Source organism: Narcine bancroftii, chromosome 10, assembly GCF_036971445.1.
Source record: "Narcine bancroftii isolate sNarBan1 chromosome 10, sNarBan1.hap1, whole genome shotgun sequence".
NCBI classification, from domain to species: domain Eukaryota; kingdom Metazoa; phylum Chordata; class Chondrichthyes; order Torpediniformes; family Narcinidae; genus Narcine; species Narcine bancroftii.
In genome coordinates this window covers 64808505-64833582 of record NC_091478.1, presented here as the reverse complement: position 1 = coordinate 64833582, position 25078 = coordinate 64808505, and the positions used below count along the sequence as shown (strand labels likewise).

Here is a 25078-nt window from a genome sequence, read left to right as displayed (position 1 = left end):
AATGGGAACAAAAACACAGGATGTAGATTTAAACAAATTGAGAGAGGAGGACTTTTTTTCATGCATAGTGTTAGAGTTCTATACGCTCAAAGTGCCAGAATGTTATGTCAGGTTAAGTAGTTCTTTTAGGACTGGCACAGATATGATGGACAAAATTGCCTTTCTCTGTACCATGTTTTCATTATTCTAATCTAGGTACAAGAAACATTTTTCTCAGTAGTAACTCTGCAAATTCCTCTTGGATTTTTAGATTTTGGAATGAGTGTTAGTTTCGAAATGACCTATTTTGCAATTCCGCAACCTTGGTCAATCAAAGTATATTTACAAAATAAAGCCATACTTCTGATTTTAACAGAATACCACATCAATAAATTTGGAATTTTAATTTTGTTTGTGGTTGCAGAAGAAAATTATTTTTTAGAAATACAAGTACAAAGCATTAAAATTAACATACAATAGAAACAGTATTTCTAATATTCCTTAAAACCCAAATGAATTCAAACCAATTAAAGAACATTCTATCTTGTACTATAAATTAATCTGGAAAATTGCTTGTGTTGAGGGTCAAGTAACTCAGTGGTTCGAGTGGTAAACCAAAGGTCACGAGTTTGTTCCTCACTGGGGCCTCATTTCTGTGATGGACGCTGGACAAAGTGGCGACTTTCAGTCTTCCTTACGGTAGACAAAGTTAAAGAATTTCATGTATGTTGCATTCTATTGTATTTACCTTGGTAAATCAATTGTGGTTTTGTGTCGTACAATTTCAACTGTCTACATTGATAAGTTCAATTTATTATTTTAAGCAGCAAGCAAACTAAAAGTATTTAATTGAGTGGTTGACTTGTATGAATAACTTTTTGCTTGGAACCAATTCTCTTCAATTAGTTCTTTTATGAACACAGACGGAATTGATTGCATGAAAACATGCATATTCATCTTACCCAAAATAGTTAATCCACTTCTATGCTATATTTAAAATAAAGAAACATTTTCAGTGAAGTAATTGCAACAGTTAGACAGAAGCAGTTTTCTGACCATCTCACATCTCTTTATTGCTTAAGCAATCATGAGGAAACATCATTTCTTGGGACTGTAAAAGCAAACATAAATACTTCAGTAATGGTTACTCTGCAGTAGCAGTAATGTGTCTCATGGCACAATATTGTGATACAATATGACAATGCAGTATTGTGACATTTTCAATCTCTAATTCCTGCAGTCTGAGGTTCCCACTTGCTTCAAAAGGACATCAATCATCCCAGCCCAAGAAAAGTTGAGTGAGCTGCCTCAACGTCTATCGCCCAGTAGCACTAACATCTACTGTGATGAAATGCTTTGAGATGTTAGTCATGGCCAGAATTAACACACCTCAGAAAAGTTCTAGACTCGCTGCAATTCGCCTAATGTCACAGTCGCTCCACAGCAGATGTAAAATCACTGGTTCTCTACTCAGCTCTGATCACCTAGACTACAGCAACATAAACATCAGGCTACTTTTCAGTGATTACAGCCCAACCTTCCCTAAGTGCCATCATTCCCTCAGTGCTGGTCAACAAGCTCCAAAACCTGACCCTCCTCACTTGCCTCTGTAACTGGATCCTTGTCTTCCCCATTGGAAGACCACAGTATGAATCAGAAACAATATCTCCTTCTCACTGATGATCAATGCAGATCCGCCTCAAGGATGTGTACTTAGCACACTGCTCTACTTGCTCTACATGCATGTCTGTCTACAAATTTACTGATGACACCACGGTCATTGGCAGAATCACATTAAGGAAGTGTGCAGGAGGGAGATCAACTTGTTGAGTGGTGCCACAACAACCTTGTACTCAATGTTAGCAAAACCAAGAAACTTCAAGAAGGGGAAATCAGGAGTCCTCATCGAGGGGAAAGGGTTAAGAGTTTCAAGTTCCAGGGTATCAACATCTCTGAGGTTCTGTCCTGGGGCCTACAAATCAATTAAATCACGAAGAAGGCTTGCCAGTGGCGATGTTTCATGAGTAGTTTTGAGGAAATATGGCATGTCACCAAAGATTCGCAAATGTGTACCATGGAGAGCATTCTGACTGGTTGCATCATTGACTGATATTGAAGTGCCAAAACCAGGACAAGAGAACTACAGAGTTATGAATTTGGCCAGTGCCATTGTGGGCATCAGTCTCCACTGTGAGATGCGTGTTAAGAAAGCAGACTCTATCCTCAAGAACCCTCACCAACGAGGCCATGCCCTTTTCACACTGTTGCTGTCGGGAAGGAGGTACAAGAGTCTGAGGTCAAATACATAGCAGCACAAGGATAACTTCTTCCCCTCTGCCATCAGATTTCTGAATGGATAAAGAAGCACAGATTCTACCTCACTTTCTCTTATTTTTTAATGTAATATTTGCAGTGTGACGCTGCTGCAAAACAAAATTATTTGTGCTATGTTCATGACAATAAATTCTGATTCGGATGTTTAACATTGTCTCTTTACGTGGTAAATGCAGTATCAGCAACAAAGAGAACATGGAAAAAATACCACAAATACAAGCAGAACATCAAAAAGTACAGCACAAGAACAGGCCCTTTGGACAAAGGTGTCTGGCTGAACCCAATTTCAAATTAAACTGAACCTCTGCTGCTTGTCTATCTCATGCATGTTCATGTGTCCATTTAGAAGTCTTTTAAAAACTATTATCTTATCTGCATTCACCACTTGCCCTGGCAGCCCTTTCTATGCCCAAAATCGTAAATGTAGACAACTTGGTTCGGGCAAGTTACAGCAAAAATTGACAAGTAAAATAGTCCAAACCAAATTTTAGTTTATTGGTCATTCAGGTAGTAGTGTTATTGTAACTCACTCCTTTATTAGGCACAGGATGAGCTGCTGTTACATAAAGCAGCATAAAATTACATACTGTTGTCCATAGACTACTCTGCAACCAAATTAATTCTGCAACAGGCAAACCTCCGAAAATTTTAACATTCAGTTTTACCATCTATTAATTTCTTGTCTTTAGAATGTTATATGAACTGCTTACTGTACATGGAAATAAAGAATACATTTTTGGCTGTGGAACTGGAAATCCAGATATGATATTGATCAACTCACTCAGCTTGATATCAAGCTCAAATATTACAGGTGTTTTCATGAGATCATTTTGTTGATTTTCATGTCATCTTTAGTTTTTTTTAATAGTTTCACCTTGTTCTTCGTAACCTTCCTCAATCAGTACACAGTAAAAGATCAGCTGCATGCATTTCATGAGTTTAGCTGGAAAGAAAAAGTGTAGCCATTCAGGACCCAAAAATGGGAGAAGACCATCGTTTACTTCAATTTAAGAATTCTAATCCTGATGCAAAATATTCTACTTTTTATATTTCCCCTGCCATTTGTGACCATTTTAAGCCAATCTAGCCCATGATTATGAATTTACTTTCTACAACTCTCCTTTTTGTCTTTAAATCTATTCTATATTGATATAAATTGTTAACATTCTATACAAGGCAAAACAGAATAAAACTATTTCTGTTGTTACTTTCAATTATACCAAATGGGTATCTGTCAATTTACTGGAGTGTGCATTATGCCAGTGAAATCCTATCCCAGTAAACAGCAAATGCCCTCAAAGTAGATGGGGAAGTGGGGGAAAAACGGGGAAGTACTGTCAATTGTGTGGCTTTTTTTCATTTAGTAAATAGCAAATCTCCCATTAGTCAACTAAATTAACACAATTACAAAAAACTAAATTAAGGTTTAATCTCATTAATAAATAACAGTTCAAATAAGGATATTTTTTGCATTGATTCAAATGATAAGCTACATTTTCAGCTTCAAACACTGCATTTTGTTAGATTGTTAGTTTTTGAAAATGATTGTTTAAATTTGGCATGAACCTTTGAGCAGGAAAAGGGGGCAGTGTGTCAGAGTTGGGGATGCGGGGCTTGATTCTAAACTCATTACTCAGCTACTTTCCTCCAGTTGCAAAAGTTGCAAATCTAGAATGCAACCTCAATTTGGCTTCAAGTTTATTATTATAAAAATATTTGTTTTATTTTAAATAGTATGCAGGTATCAAATGTTATGTTGTGCACAAATTTAAAGTAACAACATTATCAGAATAATTTTATGCACACATTACTTACTAAGCATCTCACCTAAAATTCTTCTTAACAAAGGAGGATATTTCAGTTTCGACATTATTTGTCCAATGAAGTAGGCTGGGATTGCTGTCAGTCCAATTCCAATCCCAATGAGGGAATTAATAGTGTCGTAATATACAGGCACTGCTATCAATCCCAACACACATAGGCAGAAGAAGGTTGGAAAAAAAATGTTGATCTGATGAAAGAGTGAAAAAAGTGATTAAACTTCAAAAACAGGCAAGTTCAAGCTGCAAGAACAACATTCAGTTCTATGCCACACACTCCTAGAAGGATTGGTCAGCTGTGGACATTGGCATAACAGATTCCCTAAAACTATATCGGAACTGGAACACTTATAATGGTTGCATTTCATTGCAAATAGAAAATTAAAGATGATCTGACTGGGGTGCTTAATACTGGTGGATATGCTATTCACTACTGGTGAGGAGAGTCCAATCCAAGGAGAAATAACCTTGTTATTAGAGACCATCATTCAAGGGTTTTTAGGAAACAATTTTCACAAAGGGCAGGAAAAAAAATTAATTACTCCTTCAAAAATAATTAGTACCATCAAAAATGTATATTTTTAGTTCAGAAGGAGATAGCTTTAGAGATTGTAGAAGCATGGATAATTATCTTACAGGAATCAATGGATTTTGGCATGGTTCCAGTGAACTGGAGGATCACGATGGTCACTCCGCTGTTTAAGAAGGGAGCAAGGCAGCAGAAAGGAAATTATAGACCTATTAGCCTGACGTCAGTAGTTGGGAACCTATTGAAGTCGATTGTCAAGGATTAGGTTATGAAATACTTGAAGGTGCATGAAAAGATAGGCCCAAATCAGCATGGTTTCCTTAAAGGAAAATCATGCCTGACAAACCAATTGCAATTTTTTTGAAGAGATCGCAAGTAGGATAGACAGGGGAGATGTGTAATTGGACTTTCAAAAGGCCTTCAACAGGTTGCCACACCTGAGGTACTAAACACAATGAGAGCCCATGGAATTACTGGAGAGTTCTAGCATGGAATCAGAATCAGAATTTACTGTCATGAACAAGAAACTAAATTTGGTGTTTTGCAGCAACATAATTGTGTAAACATTGATATTATAACCATCTTACAACAATAATATATAAAACCAAAAATAATAGTGCATGAAAAGTAAGACTGAGAAGGCTTTTGACCGAGTTGAATGGAAATTTTTGTTTAAAGTGTTGGAGAGATTTTATGTGAACATATGATTTGGGATGCCTTCAGTTACCACATTTTCAAAATTATTATCAGGCAGTGCGGTTGAAATTTATTAGTATACTGTTTGATACTGAACAACCACCGATGTGGGCTTATGTGGAAATGGATCAGATACGGGAAAGATCAATACATCACTTTGAATATAAATGGAATTTTCTGCTTTTACAAGCATATAAGTTACCCATATTGAGTCATTTGTTTAAAGTATGGAGTAAGTGGAACCAATTTATAGGTTCGAAGGATGTATGTTCAATTAAAGCCCATTATATCAGAATCAGTTAATTCCTTTTTCTATGCATAATCCTTATTTAAAAGATTGGGATTCAAAAGGTTTGGTATTAATTGAGGATTGTTTTGAGGCAGGTTCATTTCTTTCATTTGATAGGCTGAGAGAGAAGTTTGGCATATTACAGAATACATTGTTTGCCTACTATCAGATATGTGATTTTTTAATGAATTATTTTGGTCGGGAAATGATATTGCCAATGCAATCGAAGTTTGAAATGTTACTTATGGATAAAGGAAAGAAAGGATTTATTTCAGAAATGTATTCATTGTTGCAGGCAAAAATGAAGAAGGTATGGGTATTGAGAATAAGAGATAAATGGGAACAAGAGTTAGCTACTTCTATTTCTGAGGAAGATTGGTCAGATTTGTGTTTACATAGTGTTACAAAATTAGTTAATGTGCATTATAATTTAGTTAATTATAATTTTCTCCATCAGTTATATATAACTCCTGAAAAGTTAAAGAGATATGTTTTAGTGATTCAGATTTGTTTTCAGTGTGGAGATCAGACAGGAACTTTTGTTCATTTTGTGTGGAATTGTGAAAAAGTTAAGCCTTTTTTGGAAAAGATTATAAAATTTTTGCGAGATTTACTCCAAATAGATTTATATGTGGATCCATGGTTGTGTTTATTAGGTTATATGAATTCATTAACAGCGCGTTTGGATAAATTTCAGATTGCATTTATTCGATTGAGTTTGGCAGTGGCTAAAAATAGCAGTAACTTGAAAAAATGATGTGGAGTTAAATATGCAAAGATGGCATCATGAAATTCAATCATATTTATGTTTAGAAAAACTTACATATAATTTACAAAATAATTATTTTTTTAAGAAAATGTGGACTTCGTATTTAGAATATATGAATCTGGATGTTAAGTAATTTTTTTATTCTTGTTTGGATTGGTGAATTGATATATTGTAACCTAACCCACTTTGTTTGTTTATAAATACTTTTCTTTGTGTATGTTAAGCTCCGAGGGGGGACGGATAGTAAGGGGTGGGATAGTGGGGTGGAGAGTACAGGGGGTTTTAGTTAATGTTTTTTTTTATATTTTATATCTGTATTTTTAAAAATTTTTAAATAAACTTTTCAAAAAAAATTAAGGCAGTGCTTTGGTTCATTGATTATTTAGGAATCCGATGGCAGCAGGGAAGAAGCTGTTGTGCCATTGAGAGCTTGTCTTTAGGCTCCTGTACCTTTTACCTGATGGTAACAGAGTGAAGAGGGCATGACCTGGGTCTTTGAGGATAGATGAAGCTTTTTTAAGACACCACCTCATTTAGATGTCCTTGATGGAGTGAAGTCTGGTGCCTGTGATGTTGCAGGCTGAGTTAACAACCCTTTGGCGTTTTTTCTTCTCCTGAGATTTGACGCCTCTATACCAGACAGTGATGCAAACAGCCAGAATGCTCTTCACGATACACTTGTAGAACCTTTTGAGAGTCTTCAGTGATATATCGAATCTTCTCAAACACCGCACAAGGTATAGCCACTGGCAAGCCTTCTTCATGATTGCATCAACATGGAAGCTCCAGAACAGATCCTCGGAGATGTTGACACCTAGGAAATTTAAGTTCTTGCCCCTCTCCACTACTGAGCCCTTGATGAGAACTGGGTAATGTTCACCTGACTTCCTCCTGAAGTCCACAATCATCTCCTTGGTTTTTCTAACGTTAATCACAGAGCTCAGTCCATCCAGTGCCAGCCTGACATTCACCTGGGACGGAATGTACACTGCGACCAGGATGATGGCGGTGAATCCCTTAGCAGGTAGAAAGGGTAGCACTTGATCACCAGATGTTCCAGGTTGGGGGACCAGGACTAGGACATGGCTGTCACGTTTATGAACTACAATGAACTGATGATGACACAAACACCACCTCCCTTGTTTTTCCTGACACTGGTGTTCAGTCAGCACGATGGAGGGTTTAGCCCTAGGGCTGTAGCAGAGTGTCCATGTTTATCCATGTTTCTGTAAAGCACATCTCAGAGTTCTTCCTGATGTCTTTCTGATGTTGAAGTCTGGCTTGGAGTTCATCAAGTTTATTCTCCAAGGATTGTACATTGGCCAGAGGATGGTAGGGAGCAGATGCCTCAGGGCCTGGCGTCTCAGCTCAGCAAGGGTCGATTATTGGCTGATCAACTGGAAACTGAGAGTGGGAATAAAGGGATCTTATTCTGGTTGAATACTGGCTTCCAGTGGTATTCCACAAGAGTTCACATTGGGGCTGCTTCTTTTAACGTAATGATTTGGATTATGGAATAGATGGCTTTGTGGCTAACTTTGCAGATGATACCAAAATAGGTGATAGGGCGGAAAGGCTGCAGAGACACTTGGATAAATTAGGAGAATATGCAAAGAGAGGGCAGATGAAATACAATGTTGGAAATTGTACAGTCATGCAGTTTGGTAGAAGAAATAGATGGGCAGAGTATTATTTAGAAGGGCGGGGGAATTTAAAATTCAGAGGTGCAAAGGGACTTGGGAGTCCTTGTGCAGGATACCCTAAAGGTTGAGTTGGTGGTGAAGAAGGTAAAAGCAATGTTGCATTCACTTCTAGAGGAATAGCATATAAGAGCATGGATGTAATGTAAAGACTATAAAGCACTGGTGAGACCTTATTTGGAGTACACAAAAGATGTCCTGGCTTTGGAGAGAGTTCAGAGAAGATTTACTTGAATGATACTAAGAATGAAAGGGTTAGAGATAAGCAATGTTGGCTCTTGGTCTGTACTATGAGAGGGGACCTCGTGGAGGCTTTTTGAATGCTGAAAGGCCAGGAAAGAGTAGATGTAGCAAGGAGGTAAAACACAGGATTCTGTAGACAGTGGTTACGTGACAAAACACACAAATGCTGGAGAAACTCAGCAGGTCAAACAGTGCCTTTATGTAGCAAAGGTAAAGAGGAGGGTGGCATTGGCTAGGGCCTCCTGGGTACATTATATGTTTTTTATTGGATCCTGCTATGATGGGAAAGAGTGGACTCATTATGCGGGCCACTGCAGATATGAAGCAGCGATAAAAGTTGACTATACCTGCAAACTCTTGTACAGGTAGTCCCTTCAAAGTCGATGGCATGGGGAAAGAGCGAATAGCATCCTCCTTAGTGGGTAAAGGTCTGGCTCCATGTTGGTCGATACGATGGCCCAGGAAGTCAACAGTCTCTCGGCCAAACTGGCACTTGGCCGGGTTGATGGTTAGGCCGAAATCATTCAGCCTGGAGAATAATTGTTTTAAGTGGTCAGCGTGCTCAGTGTGGGTGTGGCTGGTGATTAAAATGTAATCCAGGTAGACAAAGGCAAAATGCAGATCCCAACCCACTGCATCCATCAGCCTCTGGAAAGTCTGAGCCACGTTTTTTAACCCAAAGGGCACACGGAGAAATTCAAACAATCCAAAGGGGGTTATGATGGTGGTTTTTGGGATGTCTTCAGGGTGTACCAGAATCTGGTGATAGCCCCTGATGAGGGCTACCTTTGAGAATATCCGTGCCCTTTGCAGGTTAGTGGTGAAGTCTTGGATATGGGGCATGGGATATCTGTCCAGTATGGTTACCTCGTTGAGGTGGCAGTAGTCTCTGCATGGCCTCCAAATACCCGCTGCCTTGGGGACCATGTGAAGAGGGGAGGCCCAAGGACTATCAGAGTGCCGCACAATGCCAAGTTCCTCCATCTTTTTGAATTCGTCCCTGGCTAGGTTGAGTTTCTCGGGGGAGACGCTGTGTCCTTGTATGGAGGGCCCTCTGTAAAGATATAGTGCCTCACCCCATGTTTAGATTCTGCCGAATGGAAGTGTGGTGTGGTGATGGAAGGGAATTCTGCTAGGATCCGAGCGAATTTGTTGTCAGCAGTACTCACTAATTGCAGGTGGGGGCTGGTGAGATCAGTGCCCTTGAGCGAGAGTGACTGAAATGTCTGGGCATAAACCAGCTGGCACCCCTTGATATCCACCATGAGTGAGTTGGCCACAGGAAATCTGCACCCAGTAAAGGTTGTTGCATGGCTACCATGTAAACTTCCAAGTGAAATGACTGTTCCCGAAGCATAGGGGAATGGTGTGGGTTCCAAATATTCAGATGTTGGAGCCATTTGCCGCTCGTAGCTCCCGGCTCACTTTGCTGCAGCGGGCCTCTAGGCTGGTTGGGGGAATGATGCTGTATTGTGCCCCAGTGTCCACCAAGAAATGTTGGCCCGACAGGGAGTCTTGAATGTGTAGCAGGCTATGCAGTTGGCCAGTCATCGCAGCCATTAATGATTGTAAAGGTTAAAACCTTGTGTTTATGATTTATGATTGTTTTATGACTTTCCCTTTAAGGATGAATTGTTTTTGTAGAGTTACCACAGTTACTATGATGTCATATATCGTAATATCCGAGCAGACGAGGAGCTCATTCTCATTATTGGAAGAACCATGGAAGGAGAGTAAGCTCACTCGCAAAGCTTTTCTTTGAATTTATCATTATTATTCATTATTAATTATTTATTATCCATTAAGCTACTGCAGACCTCAATGGCTGGTTTAGAGGTTAGTGGAACTAGAACAGATGAATGTATATTGCAAAGCCCCACTGGTGCTGTACCAAGTGAAATGTTGAAGATGGAGGCTCAATCAGCGGTATCTGAATGTTCAGATGTGAGTCGTGCTGATAGTATTTCCAGGGTTATGAGTGTAGGAAGATCTTCAAAGTCTTCAAAGACATCAAGAGCAAGTACAGCTTCGCATGCTTCAAGCATATCGGCAATGCATGCTATGGTGCAAGCAGGCTTGCACATGAGTTGTTTGTGAAAAACATGCTTTAGAAGATATGGAAGCTGAAATTAAAAATCAGCAACTTAGACAAGAAGCTGAAATGAAGAATCAGCAACTAATGAATGAAGATGAAATGAAGATTCAGCAAGAAGAATGAAAAAGATTACTGAAGAGAAAAAAGAAAAGATTAGAACTTGAGGAACAACATGCTATGAAGAAGGCCAGAGTAAAAAGCATTAGCTCAGGCTTCTGCAAGATCTATCACTCAAAGTGAAGTACCCAAGGAGCCACCAGCAGATCATTACTCGAGCAAGGAGCCACTGGTGGTGATGCTAGTGCTCAAATGTCAATGAGCAACCCTGTAGAAAGAGCTAGTGACATTCTATCTTTTCCAAGCACACAATTTATGAATCTCCCTGAAAGAAGAACATTTCAACCAGGTTCAACTACGTGAGTTGATCGTACTCAACAACTGGCATCTCAACTACGTGTTGCTGAAGAACCAGTCAAAGATCTCCACAATGTCATCACAGCCATACCAAGGAACCCCATCAATGTCATCATTTACATATCAAGGTCCAACACCAATGGCACCAGTTCTAGTTCAGCCAGCTCCATTGACAACAAGATAACCAGTCGCAAGCCATGGTGGGCAAGTCAATATATTAGCAATCATAGAGAAACAAAATGAAATTTCTGCTATAATAGCACAGCAACAAGGTTCATATGGTTTACCTAAGAAGGAAATTCCAGTTTTTAATGGTGATCCATTGCAATATCTGATGTTCATGAATTCCTTTGAACAACACATTGAAAGTAATACTAAAAATGCTAAAGATTGTCTGTATTACCTGGAGCAGTATACTGGAGGAGAGGTGAGGGAGTTAATCAAAAGTTGTCAATATATGGATCCTGACCAAGGTTTCAAAAGGGCAAAAGAATTATTGCATTATCATTATGGCGATGAGCATAAAATTGCAAGGGCCCACATAGACAAGATTCTTTCTTGGCCAGCAATAAAATCAGAGGACACAAAGGCTTTACAAGCATATGTATTCTTTCTGAGAGGATGTTGTAACACAATGGGAAGTAGTGTATATTTGCAAAAGATGAATTTGCTTGCTAATATGATGATTATTGTCAATAAGTTACCTTATAAGTTGAAGGACTTATGGAGTTGCAGAGCTTAAATGCTTTCCAGAAGGGATGCTACCTTTGAGGATGTTGGACAATTTTTGGACTGGTATATGCATGTTTACACCATTCCAGCATTTTAAAATATTAAGGATAATTCAATAGTTCCTAAGGATGTAAAGAAGTCTAAATCATCGTCTCAACAGAAATCAAAGGCAAGCACCTTTGTTACTGCTGTGTCAGATCTTTGTCTTTGGCTTGGCTTCGCGGACGAAGATTTATGGAGGGGGTAAAAAGTCCACGTCAGCTGCAGGCTCGTTTGTGGCTGACAAGTCCGATGCGGGACAGGCAGACACGATTGCAGCGGTTGTAAGGGAAAATTGGTTGGTTGGGGTTGGGTGTTGGGTTTTTCCTCCTTTGCCTTTTGTCAGTGAGGTGGGCTCTGCGGTCTTCTTCAAAGGAGGTTGCTGCCCGCCAAACTGTGAGGCGCCAAGATGCACGGTTTGAGGCGTTATCAGCCCACTGGCGGTGGTCAATGTGGCAGGCACCAAGAGATTTCTTTAGGCAGTCCTTGTACCTTTTCTTTGGTGCACCTCTGTCACGGTGGCCAGTGGAGAGCTCGCCATATAACACGATCTTGGGAAGGCGATGGTCCTCCATTCTGGAGACGTGACCCATCCAGCGCAGCTGGATCTTCAGCAGCGTGGACTCGATGCTGTCGACCTCTGCCATCTCGAGTACTTCGACGTTAGGGGTGTAAGCGCTCCAATGGATGTTGAGGATGGAGCGGAGACAACGCTGGTGGATGCGTTCTAGGAGCCGTAGGTGGTGCTGGTAGAGGACCCATGATTCGGAGCCGAACAGGAGTGTGGGTATGACAACGGCTCTGTATACGCTTATCTTTGTGAGGTTTTTCAGTTGGTTGTTTTTCCATACTCTTTTGTGTAGTCTTCCAAAGGCGCTATTTGCCTTGGCGAGTCTGTTGTCTATCTCATTGTCGATCCTTGCACCATTTCATCAGACGCTGTGTCAGATACAAGCACAAGAAAGGACAAGGAAACAATGAAAAACGATCAGACTGTTCAGGAAAGCTGTTTGTATTACAGAGAACAACATGCTTTAGAAAAGGTTCACGGTTGGAGAAAAAATTGTATGACGAGAAAGTAATCTTTTTAAAGAAGGATGGAATACGTTTCGGTTGCTTGTGCAAATGACACATCAGCAAAACTTGTAACAAGCAACTCAGTTGTCATATATGCAGTTTAAAGCATCCCAAATTACTGCATATTCAGCGAAGTAAAGTTGAGAAGGATGTCAAACAATTTGAATCCAAGACTAAAGACACAGTCAAAGAGAATGCTTCAGCTTCGGTTCAGGCAGTCTTACTGGGGCCGGTGACAAAGCTCTCTCAATAGTTCCTGTACAGGTTCATACGGAAGACCTATGCATTTCTTGATCCAGGAAGTACCACATCATTTTGTACTGTTGAATTGATAAATAAACTTAATCTTCATGGTAAAAGATCACAAATCTTGTTGAAGACAATGAATGATGAAAGGAACATTGAAACTAATATAGCTTCAGGTTTACAGATTACCAAATTGAATAGCAATGAATTTTGCATATACTCAAAAGACTATGCCTGTGAATAGGGAGAATATTCCATCTCAGGATGCTATCAAACAGTGGGATTATCTAAAAGATGTTTGCTTACCCAAGATTGATGCTAAAATCGATATGTTAATTGGATTATACGTACCAAAAATTTCTAGAAGTAATAAGGAGTCAAAATGACAGACCTTATGCCGTGAGAAAGTTGCTTGGATGGACAATTAATCAACCATTAGGAGGAAAAATGAATAATGATCTGGAGTTGTCGAACTTTAATGTCAACAGAATTTCAGTTGTCAAACTTAATGATCTATGGGAACAACAGTTTAAATTTATTTCTATGAATGTCACAAAAATATTCAAGAACTTTCAAAGGAGGATAAACAGTTTCTGGATTTAGTTTCATATTCTTTGAAACATGTTAATGGTCATTACTGTATACCAGATAATAAAATAATTGTAGAACAGCGTATGCTGAATTTGAAGAAAAATTTCAAAAGAAATCTTTCCTTTCATTTGGAATATACCAATGTCATGTTGTATATGATAACCAAGGGTTATGTGGAAAAGGTATCAGAAGATACCTTGGAACATAAAGAAGGTATAAAATGGTATTTATCTCATCATGGAGTTATACATCCACAAAAGGAGAAACTATGTGTAATATTTGATTGTGGAGTGTCATTTCAAGGAGTTTCATTGAATTCTCAACTTTTACAAGATCCAGACTTAGCCAGTACATTAATAGGCATTCTGATAAGATTTTGTAAAGAGTCTATTGTGATTGCAGGAGATATTGAAGCGATGTTTCATCAAGTGAAAATACCACCAGAAGATTGTGATTTTCTACGATTATTATGGTGGCCTAATGGTGATTACAATAAAGATATGATTGAATATAAAATGACAAATCATTTGGGGGGCGTGGCAAGATGGCGTAGGGAGTAGACGTGCAATTCCACTGCTCCCCAGCTGATTAATTAATACCCGAAATTTAGAGAGTATTTAAATTTTTTTAAAACTTTTTAGGTAAGGTTTTTAGAAGTATAGAAAGCTATAATGAAAGGCAATAAAGCTCAAACTTCAAAAAAGGCATTGTTTAAAAGAACAGAAAGTGCTGAAGAACTGAGGCCTACCTCGGAGTCGGTGAGTCGCGCACCCGACGTAGTCCCCACGCTTAGAGATGAAGGACCTCGCAGAGACGAGGGTCCCACTTTGGAACATGCTTGCCTGCACGTCGGGCAGGCTATTGATGCGCCGAGCCCAACGGCCAAGGCAAAGGGCCTTCGCTACGGAGCCCTTGCCAAACTGGGCACGCGCGAGGAGTCACGCATGCACGTGACTCCCGATCGGGCCCAGGCTGTCGGGTCAGCTCTCTCCCGGTGGCCTGATCATGGCGGGCCTGAGTGGGAGAGAATGTTGACGCGGAATCATGGGGCCTGGGAAGCTCTGGCACGGGAGCAGGAAGAAGAGGAAGAGGAGGAATTAGAAGAGCCTGATGAAGAAACTGAAACAATTTTAAGAGCAGCAAAGATTCTTCAAGGTAGGCCTCAAAAGTTAAAGAAAGTTACTAGAGTGAAATCTCCTACCTTGCAGACATTTCAAACAGTGCAAGTGAAAGAGGAAACTACTTTATCTGTCTCTGAAGAATTTATGCGGCATATGAATAATATGGCAGCCCAAGTTACTCGGGGTTTTAAATAAATTAAGATTCAATTTACTGAATTGAGAGGAGAGGTGGCATCATTTAAGCAGGATGTAGTTAAATGTTTGAGAGCAGTGGATGTAGTTCAGGATGAATTTAAAGATATTAAATGGGCATTTCGTGATTGTACGCATACTGTGGATCGGTATACTGTAAGAATGGAGCATTGTCTTACCAATTGGAATGTTCAGAAGGGTGAATTTTTGAAGAAGATTTATGCATTGGAAAATCAAGGCAGACGTAATAATGTTAAAATAATAGGTTTGCCTGAAGACTTTGAAGGTACTGATCTGGTGAAGTCTTTTTCAAAAATGGATACCAGAGGTGTTTGGGAAAGATACTCTTCCAGAGGGACTGGAGTTGGATAGAGCACATAGAGCAATGCGAATAAAACCTTTTCCTGATCAATCTCCATGAGTGGTTCTCATTCGTTGCCTAAGATATCAAGATTGGGAGGTAATTCTGCGACTTTCTGTCAGAAGGCTCGGCAAAATCAGGGCCCTATGATGATACAGGGTAATAGGGGTTTTTTTAATGCAGATTTAAATCAAGATGTGATTCAACGTCGGAAAGAGGTTAATCCACCTAAGGGTGTGTTATGGAGGAAAGGTTATCGATTTACATTTAGGTATCCTGCAGTATTGTTTTATGGAAATGTTCAAGCTCAGTTTTTTGATGATGAAACTGAAGTTTTAGTTTTTGCTAATTCTTTGCCGAATAATCCACATAGTTCTAAGTTACAGAGACAAGTGAAGTCCCAAGGTTCTCCGAAGCAGAAAGGGAATGAGAATGGAAATGGCAAGAAGAATGTTGAAAAACAACATTCAACTTGGAGGAGAGAGGATGACCAGTCTGCTGAATTTGTTGGTGCTACTGGTGTTCAGGATCAATTGGTTGGAGTTTTGGGTGTAGTTGATTGAATTATCTTCATTATTTTGGGGATTCTTGAGCTATGTGAATGTCAGCTGGTGGGGGTGGGTGGGGGTGGATGACACTGCATCTTTTTGAAGTCATCTGCCACTAATGCTTTAGACCACACCTGGTCTATAGAGGGGGGTACCACTTAGGTGTTTTTTTTTCCTTTTTTTTATATAAAGGGTTTAAAGAGAAGGTTTTTTTGTGTTTTTTTGGATAGTTTTGGGTTAGAAAAGGTTTTTTTAAAACTTTTTGGAGCTTAAATTTGTGTGTGAGTTGTTTGTGTTGGGCTTTGTTTGTTAAGACAATGAGTAAATTGAATTTTGCAATGGTTAATGTTAAAGGGATGAATCATCCAATAAAGAGGAAACGTGTGTTGGACTACATTAAGAAGATGAAGGTGGACATTGCTTTTTTGCAGGAGACACATTTGACGGAAAATGAACATTTAAAATTGAAATGAGATTGGGTTGGACATGTTTTGGCATCTTCTTTTAATTCTAAAGCCAGAGGTGTAGCAATTTTGTTACATAAAAAAGTGCCTTTTGTTTTAAAATCTTTTTCTGAAAGTGACAATTCATTTATTTGGAGCAACTTCATCACCGAGTTGTGCAAATTTTGCTCTCAGGAAATGTGCTGAAGATAATGAGCAATTTAGTTCTCAAGCTAGAAACATTATCAGAAATCATTTCTATGTTGATGATTGTCTTACTTCAGTAGTTTCTGAAAAGGAAGCAATAAAATTTTACCACAAGTTAAAAGAGATCTGAAAGAAACCTTACAAATTGGATTAGCAACAGTTGAGATGTGTTGGCTGTTTTTCCTGAGGCAGAAAGAGCAAAGGAGATAAAACATTTTGACTTGGATTGTGACGTTCTACCCGTTGAAAGAATTCTAGGAGTGTAATGGTGTATTCAATCTGATGTTTTCAAATTCAAAATTATTTTGAAGGAATGGCCATTAACAAGAAGAGATATCCTTTCAATCGTAAGCTCAATATAGGATCCTTTGGGGATATTGGCACCAGTAGTAGTAATAGCCAAGAAAATTCTGCAAGAATTGTGCAGAAAAAAATTTGGATGGGATGAAGCTATACCAAATTTATGATTATATGAATTGGATTGAGAAGTTTTAAATGTTTGAAAATTTTGAAGTTGACAGATGTTTTAAACCAACGGACTTTGGAATTGTTGCATTTGCTCAATTACACCATTTTGCTGACACAAGCGAAGGTGGTTATGGTACAGTCAGTTATTTTCTACTGTGAAATAATCAAGAGCGAATACATTGTGGTTTTGTCATGGGATAAGCCAGTCACTATACCTCATATGGAATTGACTGCCGCTACTATGGTGAGCAAAATGGACACAGTGTTAAGAATAGAATTACAGATGGAGTTAGCAGATTCTGTGTGTTTGGTTTGATCATACATCACAGCTTAAATACATCAATAACAAAACCATGAGGTTTTGTACTTTTGTAATTAACAGAATTAATGAGAACGAGAAGATTTCACATGTTAATCAATGGAGATGTTAAAACAGTAGATAATCCATCTGACATGGCTTCACGAGGATCAAAAGTTCAAGCATTTCGCAATCTCAAGAAGATTGGCCTCAAAATCCAAAAGAGTTAAAGGAAAAATCTATGGAGTATACAGAAATCCAAAACACTAATGTGAATACAATTCAAATATCTAATGAAGAAGATCTGATTATTCAATTAATTTGCTATTATTCCTTGCAGTTTCATTTGAAAAAGGCAGCAGCATGGATTCTCAGATTAAAGGCTATGTCTTTACATCATATGAAGAAAGAAACTTTGAAGTCCCAAAGGAGCTGTTATCTGACAGTTGATGATTGAAGATTGCTGAATTAGAGATAATTAGTTTTTGTCAATGTTCTTCGACGTTTTATCACCAGGCATGGTCAAATGAAGGAGTTACATTCTGATAATTGATCTAATTTTACAGGAGCTCAACTAGAGTTACAAAAAGCAATTCAAAACTGGAATCAACATCGAATTCATGAATTCATTACTTCAAAAGGAAATTAATTGGATATTTAACCCGCCTACATGGTGGTGTGTGGGAAAGAATGATTAGATCAATCAAGAAAATTCTTAATTCTATTTTGATTAATCAAATGCTAAATTATGTCAATCTTCAGACAGTATTGTGTGAGATTGAAGCTATTTTAAATGGTTGTCCAGTCATCTTAACTATCGTTTCTATCGATTCAAATGACGAAGAGGCACTTACACCAAATCATTTTTTTACTTCTTAAAGCTAAACCTATAATTCCTCCAGATCAATTTCAGAAAGAAGATATTTATGCAAAATGCAGGTGGATTTATTTTGGAAAAGATGGGTTAAAGAATATCTTTCATTATTACAAGAAAGACAAAAATGGTCTAAAGCTAAACACAATTTTGTATGTGGTGACACTGTAATTATTATGGACGATTCTGCACCAAGAAATTCTTGGTTGCGGGGGAGAATCGTAGAAACAGTTTTGATCAAGAAATGTTTCGTTCGGCAAGTGCGGATTAAAACCAAGACAGATTATTTAAATCGACCTATAACTAAAATGTGTCTTTTACAAGAATCAAAAAGTTTTGATTTTTAATTTTACACTTACCATATTTACTTTTGTATCTGTAATAGTAATTATTATGTATTAGTCATTAATGTCTATTATAATAATTAGGGGTTGGATTGTAGAGATTAAAACCTTGTGTTTATGATTTATTGTTGTTTTATGACTATCCCTTTAAGGATTAATTGTTTTTGTAGAGTTACCACAGTTACTATGACATCATATGTCATAATATCCAGCTGACAAGGAGCTCATTCTCATTATTGGAAGAACCATGGAAGGAGAGAAACCTCACTCGAGAAACTTTTCTTTGAATTTATCATTATTATTATTTATTATCATTTTAATTCATTTATATTTGAAGTTGAGTATCGTTATAATTTACAATATACTTTGCTTTACTCATCATTATGAAGTGCAAAAGTATGAAAATCTTTATTCACTTTTATCAACAAAAATTAAAGTTATTTACAGCTGCAATTACGAAGTTTGATTTATTTGGACAAATAAGGTACAATTCGGAATATCAAGATTTACTTTTCTTAGAAGATAACATGCTTGAGATTGGGAAATATTAGAAGCTGGGAAGTATCATCTACAATGACGGCCGGCCTGGGCATTTCCCTGGAACGCAAAGGGGAAAATGGCATTGATGAGCCTCGGAACCACACCATCGGTGATAGAAACAGTACTGCTCACCGATGGGGTGTGGCGTTTGGGTGATTGGTCAGTCAGTTGCACAGTTGGTGGTCTTCCTGGCCTGGTGCTGACGACGCAGTACTGTCACCTGCTCAAGTGAAATGCAGGTGTCTCTCTTTGCAGGTCTGCTCGGGCTAACACCTTCCTGGGGTGAGCGGCCGGATGTCCTTGGGCAACATCTCCAAGAAGATCTGCTGGAAAAGCATGCAGGAGGTGTGGCCATCTTTGTGAATGAGCATGTTGCTCATGAGGGCGGAAGGGGCCCTGTCCCCCAAACTGTCAATATGCAACAGTCGGGCAGTGCATTCACTCTTTGAGACCCGAAAGTGCAGGTTAACAGCTCTTTGATGGCCACATACCTTCCTTGTTCCACTTGTTCTAGGGGCTGCTGGAGGAAGTCGATGATGCAGGCTGCTGTGTCAAGGTACTGACCATGTGCTAGAAGCACGTGTCATTGGCAGAGATCCGTCGAATGGCGAACTGTGTCTCAGCTTGCTGGAACCATACCCGTGGTTACGACATCCAAAAGCTGGGCAGCTTCAATGCTATGGCATTGCTCTTCCATCTTCGGGTTCAAAGAGCTGTTTGGACCAGTTGGGGTCACTACTGTAGTGAGGTTATAGCTCTCAGTTATAGCCCTAAGGGTGTAGCTCAAATCCGCAGAAGAAAGACACACACACACCAGTAGAGTGTATTTGACACTGAGTTTATTCAGTGGCAGCTCTTCCTTTTACAGTCAGCTTGGCCACATCACCACCGGGGTGTGGCTTGAGTGGACCAGCTGCCGATTGGTTACCTCGGATGCCTTGGCCCCGAATGGGCCCCCTATGATCCACTGGCAGTAATTGGCCAGTTTCAGTGCTCTGCTGGCAGCATATGGAAACGAGCGTTTCAGCCTGCACTATGTTTTGCCGGTTGCCGCATTTGATGGCCATTTCCTGTGTTGGTCAAAGGCGTAGGCCACTACAGGAGTTGATTTACTCCTTCCCTTAATCCAAAAGAACAGTCGTATCTCCTCTGATCTTGGCAAACAAGCTTTCAGGAACATTTTCTGCCTACCTTGTTGATTGGATAAAATGATGACTCTTGGTTTTTAAGTTAGATTTTGTAGTATTAGGTCATACCTTGATAGGCCTGTATCGATTTGGCTCCTTCCAACGCAAGTAAATTTGCCCGATGACGGCCAGTCCAATGAAGAACCAATGACTAAAGATGAAGTAGTAAATGAGTTTATAGATATCCTCCACACTGAGGTAAACAATTGTAAATAGACCCTGCAAAATTAAATGTTATCATAAGATATAGAAAACAGAGTGGTTAATAATAGTACTGAAAAATTCTTAATTACATTATTTAAAAGGTTTGCTTGAAGGAGTTCATTTTGCTGTAAAAATTTGGATTAAAATATTGTTTTAAACTTTGTTGGCCTTCTTGTCAGGAAGGCTCAACAGTGACTGCACTTCCTGAGAAGACTGAAGCAGGCAAGGCTACCAGCCACCAGAAATTCTATCAAGAGCATCCTGGTTGGCTGTATCACAGTATGGTACACTTGCTCCAGATAAATGGATCAGAGATCAATCCACAAGACCATAAGTTTGACAGAGAGGATCATTGGAGTCTCCCACCATCCCCGCCCCCTCCACTGATGTGATCTACTTGGATCATTTTGTGAAGAGGGTATGCAAAATCATTAAGGACCCCAAATGGGAAAGGACAGAACTTCTGGATTTGTATGTCATTTTTGTAAGAAACCTGGTCATGTTATTGCAAATTGTCCAGTATTGAAAAAGAGATGAGAAAAGGAGATTTTACCAGAAGCATGTATTCAAACAGATGAATTTAAGGAGAGCAGATGTTCCAAACTTGATAAGGGTGTTGTGGATATTTTCAAACATTTTGTGTCAAAGCAGTAAAGGAGGGAGAATCACAGGTTCCAGTTAAAATTCTTGGAGATACTGGAGCTGCTCAGTCATTGTTGTTGGGAAGTATTTTATCTCTGGATCAAAGAACTGACACAGGGGAGACAACTTTGATTAAAGGTTTTGGAGGTGAGGTAGAGTCAATATCTCTTCCCAATATTGTGCTAAATTCAGAATTAGTTAAAGGACCAGTTGTGGTAGGAGTTATTTCGAAGTTACCTATGCAGGGTACCTTGTTTTTATTAGGGAATGATTTGGCAGTGGATAAAGTTGGGTCAGTTTTGAGATTAACAAATTGGCCTAGTAAGGATGAGGTTGAAGGGAATTGTGAGATATATCCTGCATGTGCTGTAACAAAGTCTGTGACTAAGAAAATTATGACAGCTGAAGAAAATCCAGTTGATAGAGATTTGCCCAGTGCTTCTGAAATAGTTTTGAAAGAGCAGGATAATTGTGAGAGTAAGGATTTCTCTTTGTCAAGGAAAGAGTTAATTCAACAGCAGAAAACAGATACAGATTTTTGTTGTCTTAAGGGACAAAGCAGTAACTGAACAGGAGATTAAAGAAATGGCTTGTGGTTATTACTTGAATGGTGAATTGTTGATGAGAAAATGGAGACCTCTTGATATTCCTGCTAATGAAGAGTGGGGGGTGATTCATCAGGAGGTTGTTCCTAGAGATTACCGTAATGAAATTTTAAATCTAGCCCACAGTACACCTTTGGGTGGTCACACATGGAGGAAAGAAAACCATGAATAAGATTTTGAGACAATTTTTCTGGCCTGGTTTGAGGAAGAATGTTGTAAATTGGTGCAGGACATGTCACTTTTGTCAGGTTGTGCAGAAACGTAACCAGGATCCTACAGTGGCTCCATTACAACCTATTCCTGTTGTTGGGGAACCTTTCACTAGGGTTATAGTGGATTGTGTAGGTCCACTTCCTAAAACTAAGTCTGGAATCAGTAATTATTAACAATTATGAGTACAGTGTCGAGATTTCCAGAGGCTACACCATTAAGGAATATTTAAAGCCAAAATGGTGGTAAAGGCTCTGGAAAGATTTTTCACAGTTTTTGGATTGCCTAAAGAGATCCAGAGTGATCAAGGATCTAACTCTATGTTTGGGTTGTTTCAGCAGTTGATTTATGAATTGGGAATAAACAGATTACTTCATCTGCATACCATCCTGAAACTCAGGGAGCTTTGAAAAGATTTCATTCTACTCTTAAAAATATGATGAGGATTTATTGCCTGGAGAATGGAAAAGATTGGGACAAAGGTATTCAATTATTGTTATTTGCAGCAAGGGAGGCTGTGCAGGAGTCATTAGGCTTCAGCCCTTCTGAAATTGTGTTTGGACATCAGGTTAGAGGATCTTTAATGTTGATAAAAGAACAGTGGGTTAATGAGGATGTGCAGTTGGACTTGTTTCTAAATTTAAAAGATAGGTTACAAAAAGTTTGGTCTTTGGCTCAAGAGAATTTAGAAATGTCTCAGGGTAAAATGAAGCATTTATTTGACAGGAAAGCTCAGGTGAGGAATTTTAAGACAGGAAGTAAAGTTTTGATTTTGTTTCCAACACACAACAATCCTTTGAGAGCTAGATTTTCTGGACCGTACATAGTTAAATCAAAACTGAATGATGTTAACTATGTTGTTAACACTCCAGATCGAAGGAATAAAACTCAGGTTTGTCACATAAATATGTTGAAACCTTATTATGAGGATAAGGGTAGTGGAGAACAATCTGTATCTGAGGTGTTGGCTGTTGACAGGGTCGAGGAAGTTATGGATCATTAGATTATGGAAACAGAATCTTGTGAGGATAACCTTAAAGAAACCATGGTTCCTGTGCTGCTCTCTAACTCAGCAATTTTGGAAAATTTGGAGGAAAAGTTAGGCCATCTTAAGTCACAAGAACAGATGCAGTTGAAATAATTAATTTTTAAATATACAAATTTGTTCCCTGATGTGCCAAAAAGGACATCAGTGATTTTTCATGATGTAGCTGTAGGAAAAACAAATCCCATTAAACACACCCATTCAGAATAAACATTCAGAAAAGTAAAATCATGGATCAGGAGGTGGAATATATGTTGAGAAATGATATTATTAGACCGAACTTAGATTGGAGTTCTCCTTGTATTCTGGTACCAAAACTGTTAGGTTTTATACAGATTACAGGAAGGTTAATTCAGTAACTAAAACAGGTGCTTATTCTATTCCAAGAATAGATGATTGTATTGATAAAATTAGCTAAATTTCTTACTAACTTGGATTTATTGAAGGGTTACTGGTGTGTGCCTTTAACTGAGAGAGGAAAGAATATTTTGGCTTTTGTAACTCCATCCAGTTTTATGAGTATAATGTTTACCTTTTGGAATGAAAAATGCCCCTGCAACATTCCAAAGGATAAGTAATTCAGTAATTCAAGGGTTAACACATACAGATGCTTTTATTGATGACTTGGTCACAAAAAGTAACACATGGGAAGAACATCTAAGAGAATTCTGCAAGATTATCCAAAGCAAACTTAACTGTTTATTTAGCCAAAAGTCAATTTGCAAATGTCACTGTAACATACTTGGGTTATGTTATTGGTCATGGCAAAATTGCACCTATTCAAGCTAAGGTGAATGCAATTTCTGAGTTTCCTATTCCCAATGGCAAGAAAGTAGTAAGAAGGTTTTTAGGAGTGGCAGGATATTACAGGAAATTTTGCAGAAACTTTGCTGCAATTGCTTTTCCTTTAACCAACCTTTTGAAAAAAAGAGAGAAATTTGTGTGGACAGACAGCTTTATAAAATGTAAAGGAGATGCTATACTATTGCTCTGTGTTAAAATCTCTTGATTTTGACAAACCATTTTCTTTAGCTGTGGATGCTAGTGAGGGAGCAGCAGGTGCAGTTTTATTGCAGAAACATAATGAAATTGACCATCCAGTTGCCTACTTTTCAAAAAAATACAATGTTCATCAAAGGAACTATTTCACTATTGAAAAAAGAACTGTTGTCTATCATATTTCCTCTGCAGAATGTTGATGTATATCTCAGTACCTTTCATGAACCAATTGTGATATTTACTGACCACAATCCTCTAGTATTTTTGAATAAAATTAAGAATAAAAACAGAAGATTGTTAAACTGGAATTTAATATTACAAGAATTTAATATTACAAGAATATAATCTGCAAATTAATCATATCAGAGGTACAAATAATGTGACAGCAGATTGTTTGTCAAGATGTTAAAATTTATCATGTATAAAAATACTTTCAATATTGTTACTTTATTATAACATGTTATATATTGTGTATTGGTATATCTTTAATGATTTTTTTTTGACAGTTTATTTATAACTGAATTTTAACTCAAGAGTTAAAATTCCTTTAAAGGGGAAGGTGTGACAGAGTATTTGAAATGTTTTTGGGTTTTAGGGTCCTCTGGGGTCGTAACAATATGAATACTTCGTGTTATATCTGGTTGTGTGTCTGTGATTTTTTTGTGCATTTTTGGATTTTTAGAGTGCTATGGATACTCAGTTGCCAAGTCTGTTCAAAACTGTTGGACTTTTAGATTCTGTGATTGTAGAAAAATAAAAATGAATTTGAGGATCAGCCAGGATCTTACTGCACAATGTAGCAGATTTTAGGTGCCATATCATTTTATCTACTACTATTTTCAATGTTCTTATCTTCTTATAATCAATATTTTGCATTACAATAATAAATAACTGCAAAGTATTTGAGGAAGTTACTGTATAATGTTATGAAATATGTCCAGTAAGTGCAAGCCTACTTTTCCTTCTTGAATAATGTCTAAATAAGGTAGTATTTAGTAAAGATTAAAAACTATGTAAAATAACATTTATTATACAAGAAATTATCCTGTTAGGCCTGTGAAATCCAGTAAGTATTATCTTTTGTCACAATTCCTACCTTAAAGTGATACAATTCTTAAGAGCTGGTAAACAATTGCAAGACTACAATATAAAACCAAAGATGTAAAATACTGAGGCTTTATAAGTGTTGGTCAGACCACATTTAGAATATTATGAGTAGTTTTGGACCCCCTATCTA

The 25078-nt window shown here is 38.2% G+C and overlaps 2 protein-coding genes across 7 annotated transcripts in view; one reads left to right on the top strand and one right to left on the bottom strand.

Annotated features, from left to right (window-relative positions):
• The window catches only part of slc7a6os (solute carrier family 7 member 6 opposite strand), a 30276-nt gene extending 27018 nt beyond the window's left edge, over positions 1-3258 (top strand). For 2 of the 3 annotated variants that reach the window (XR_011345679.1, XM_069901153.1), the window contains one exon: positions 1220-3258. Coding sequence is in view for 1 of the 3 variants with exons in the window: in XM_069901153.1 (XP_069757254.1) it covers positions 1220-1224 (5 nt within the window). In the remaining 2 variants the exon portion in view is untranslated. The other variant, XR_011345678.1, reaches the window with a different exon arrangement.
• Positions 2788-25078, bottom strand: part of LOC138744650 (Y+L amino acid transporter 2-like) — a 107643-nt gene continuing 85352 nt past the window's right edge. For 2 of the 4 annotated variants that reach the window (XM_069901129.1, XM_069901132.1), the window contains 3 exons: positions 20206-20355; positions 4129-4324; positions 2788-3256 (listed from right to left, as the gene is read on the bottom strand). In XM_069901129.1, coding sequence (XP_069757230.1) covers positions 3165-3256; positions 4129-4324; positions 20206-20355 — 438 coding nt within the window. In that variant the 3' untranslated portion in view covers positions 2788-3164. The remainder of the gene's footprint in view (positions 3257-4128; positions 4325-20205; positions 20356-25078) is intronic. The other 2 variants (XM_069901130.1, XM_069901131.1) reach the window with 2 other exon arrangements.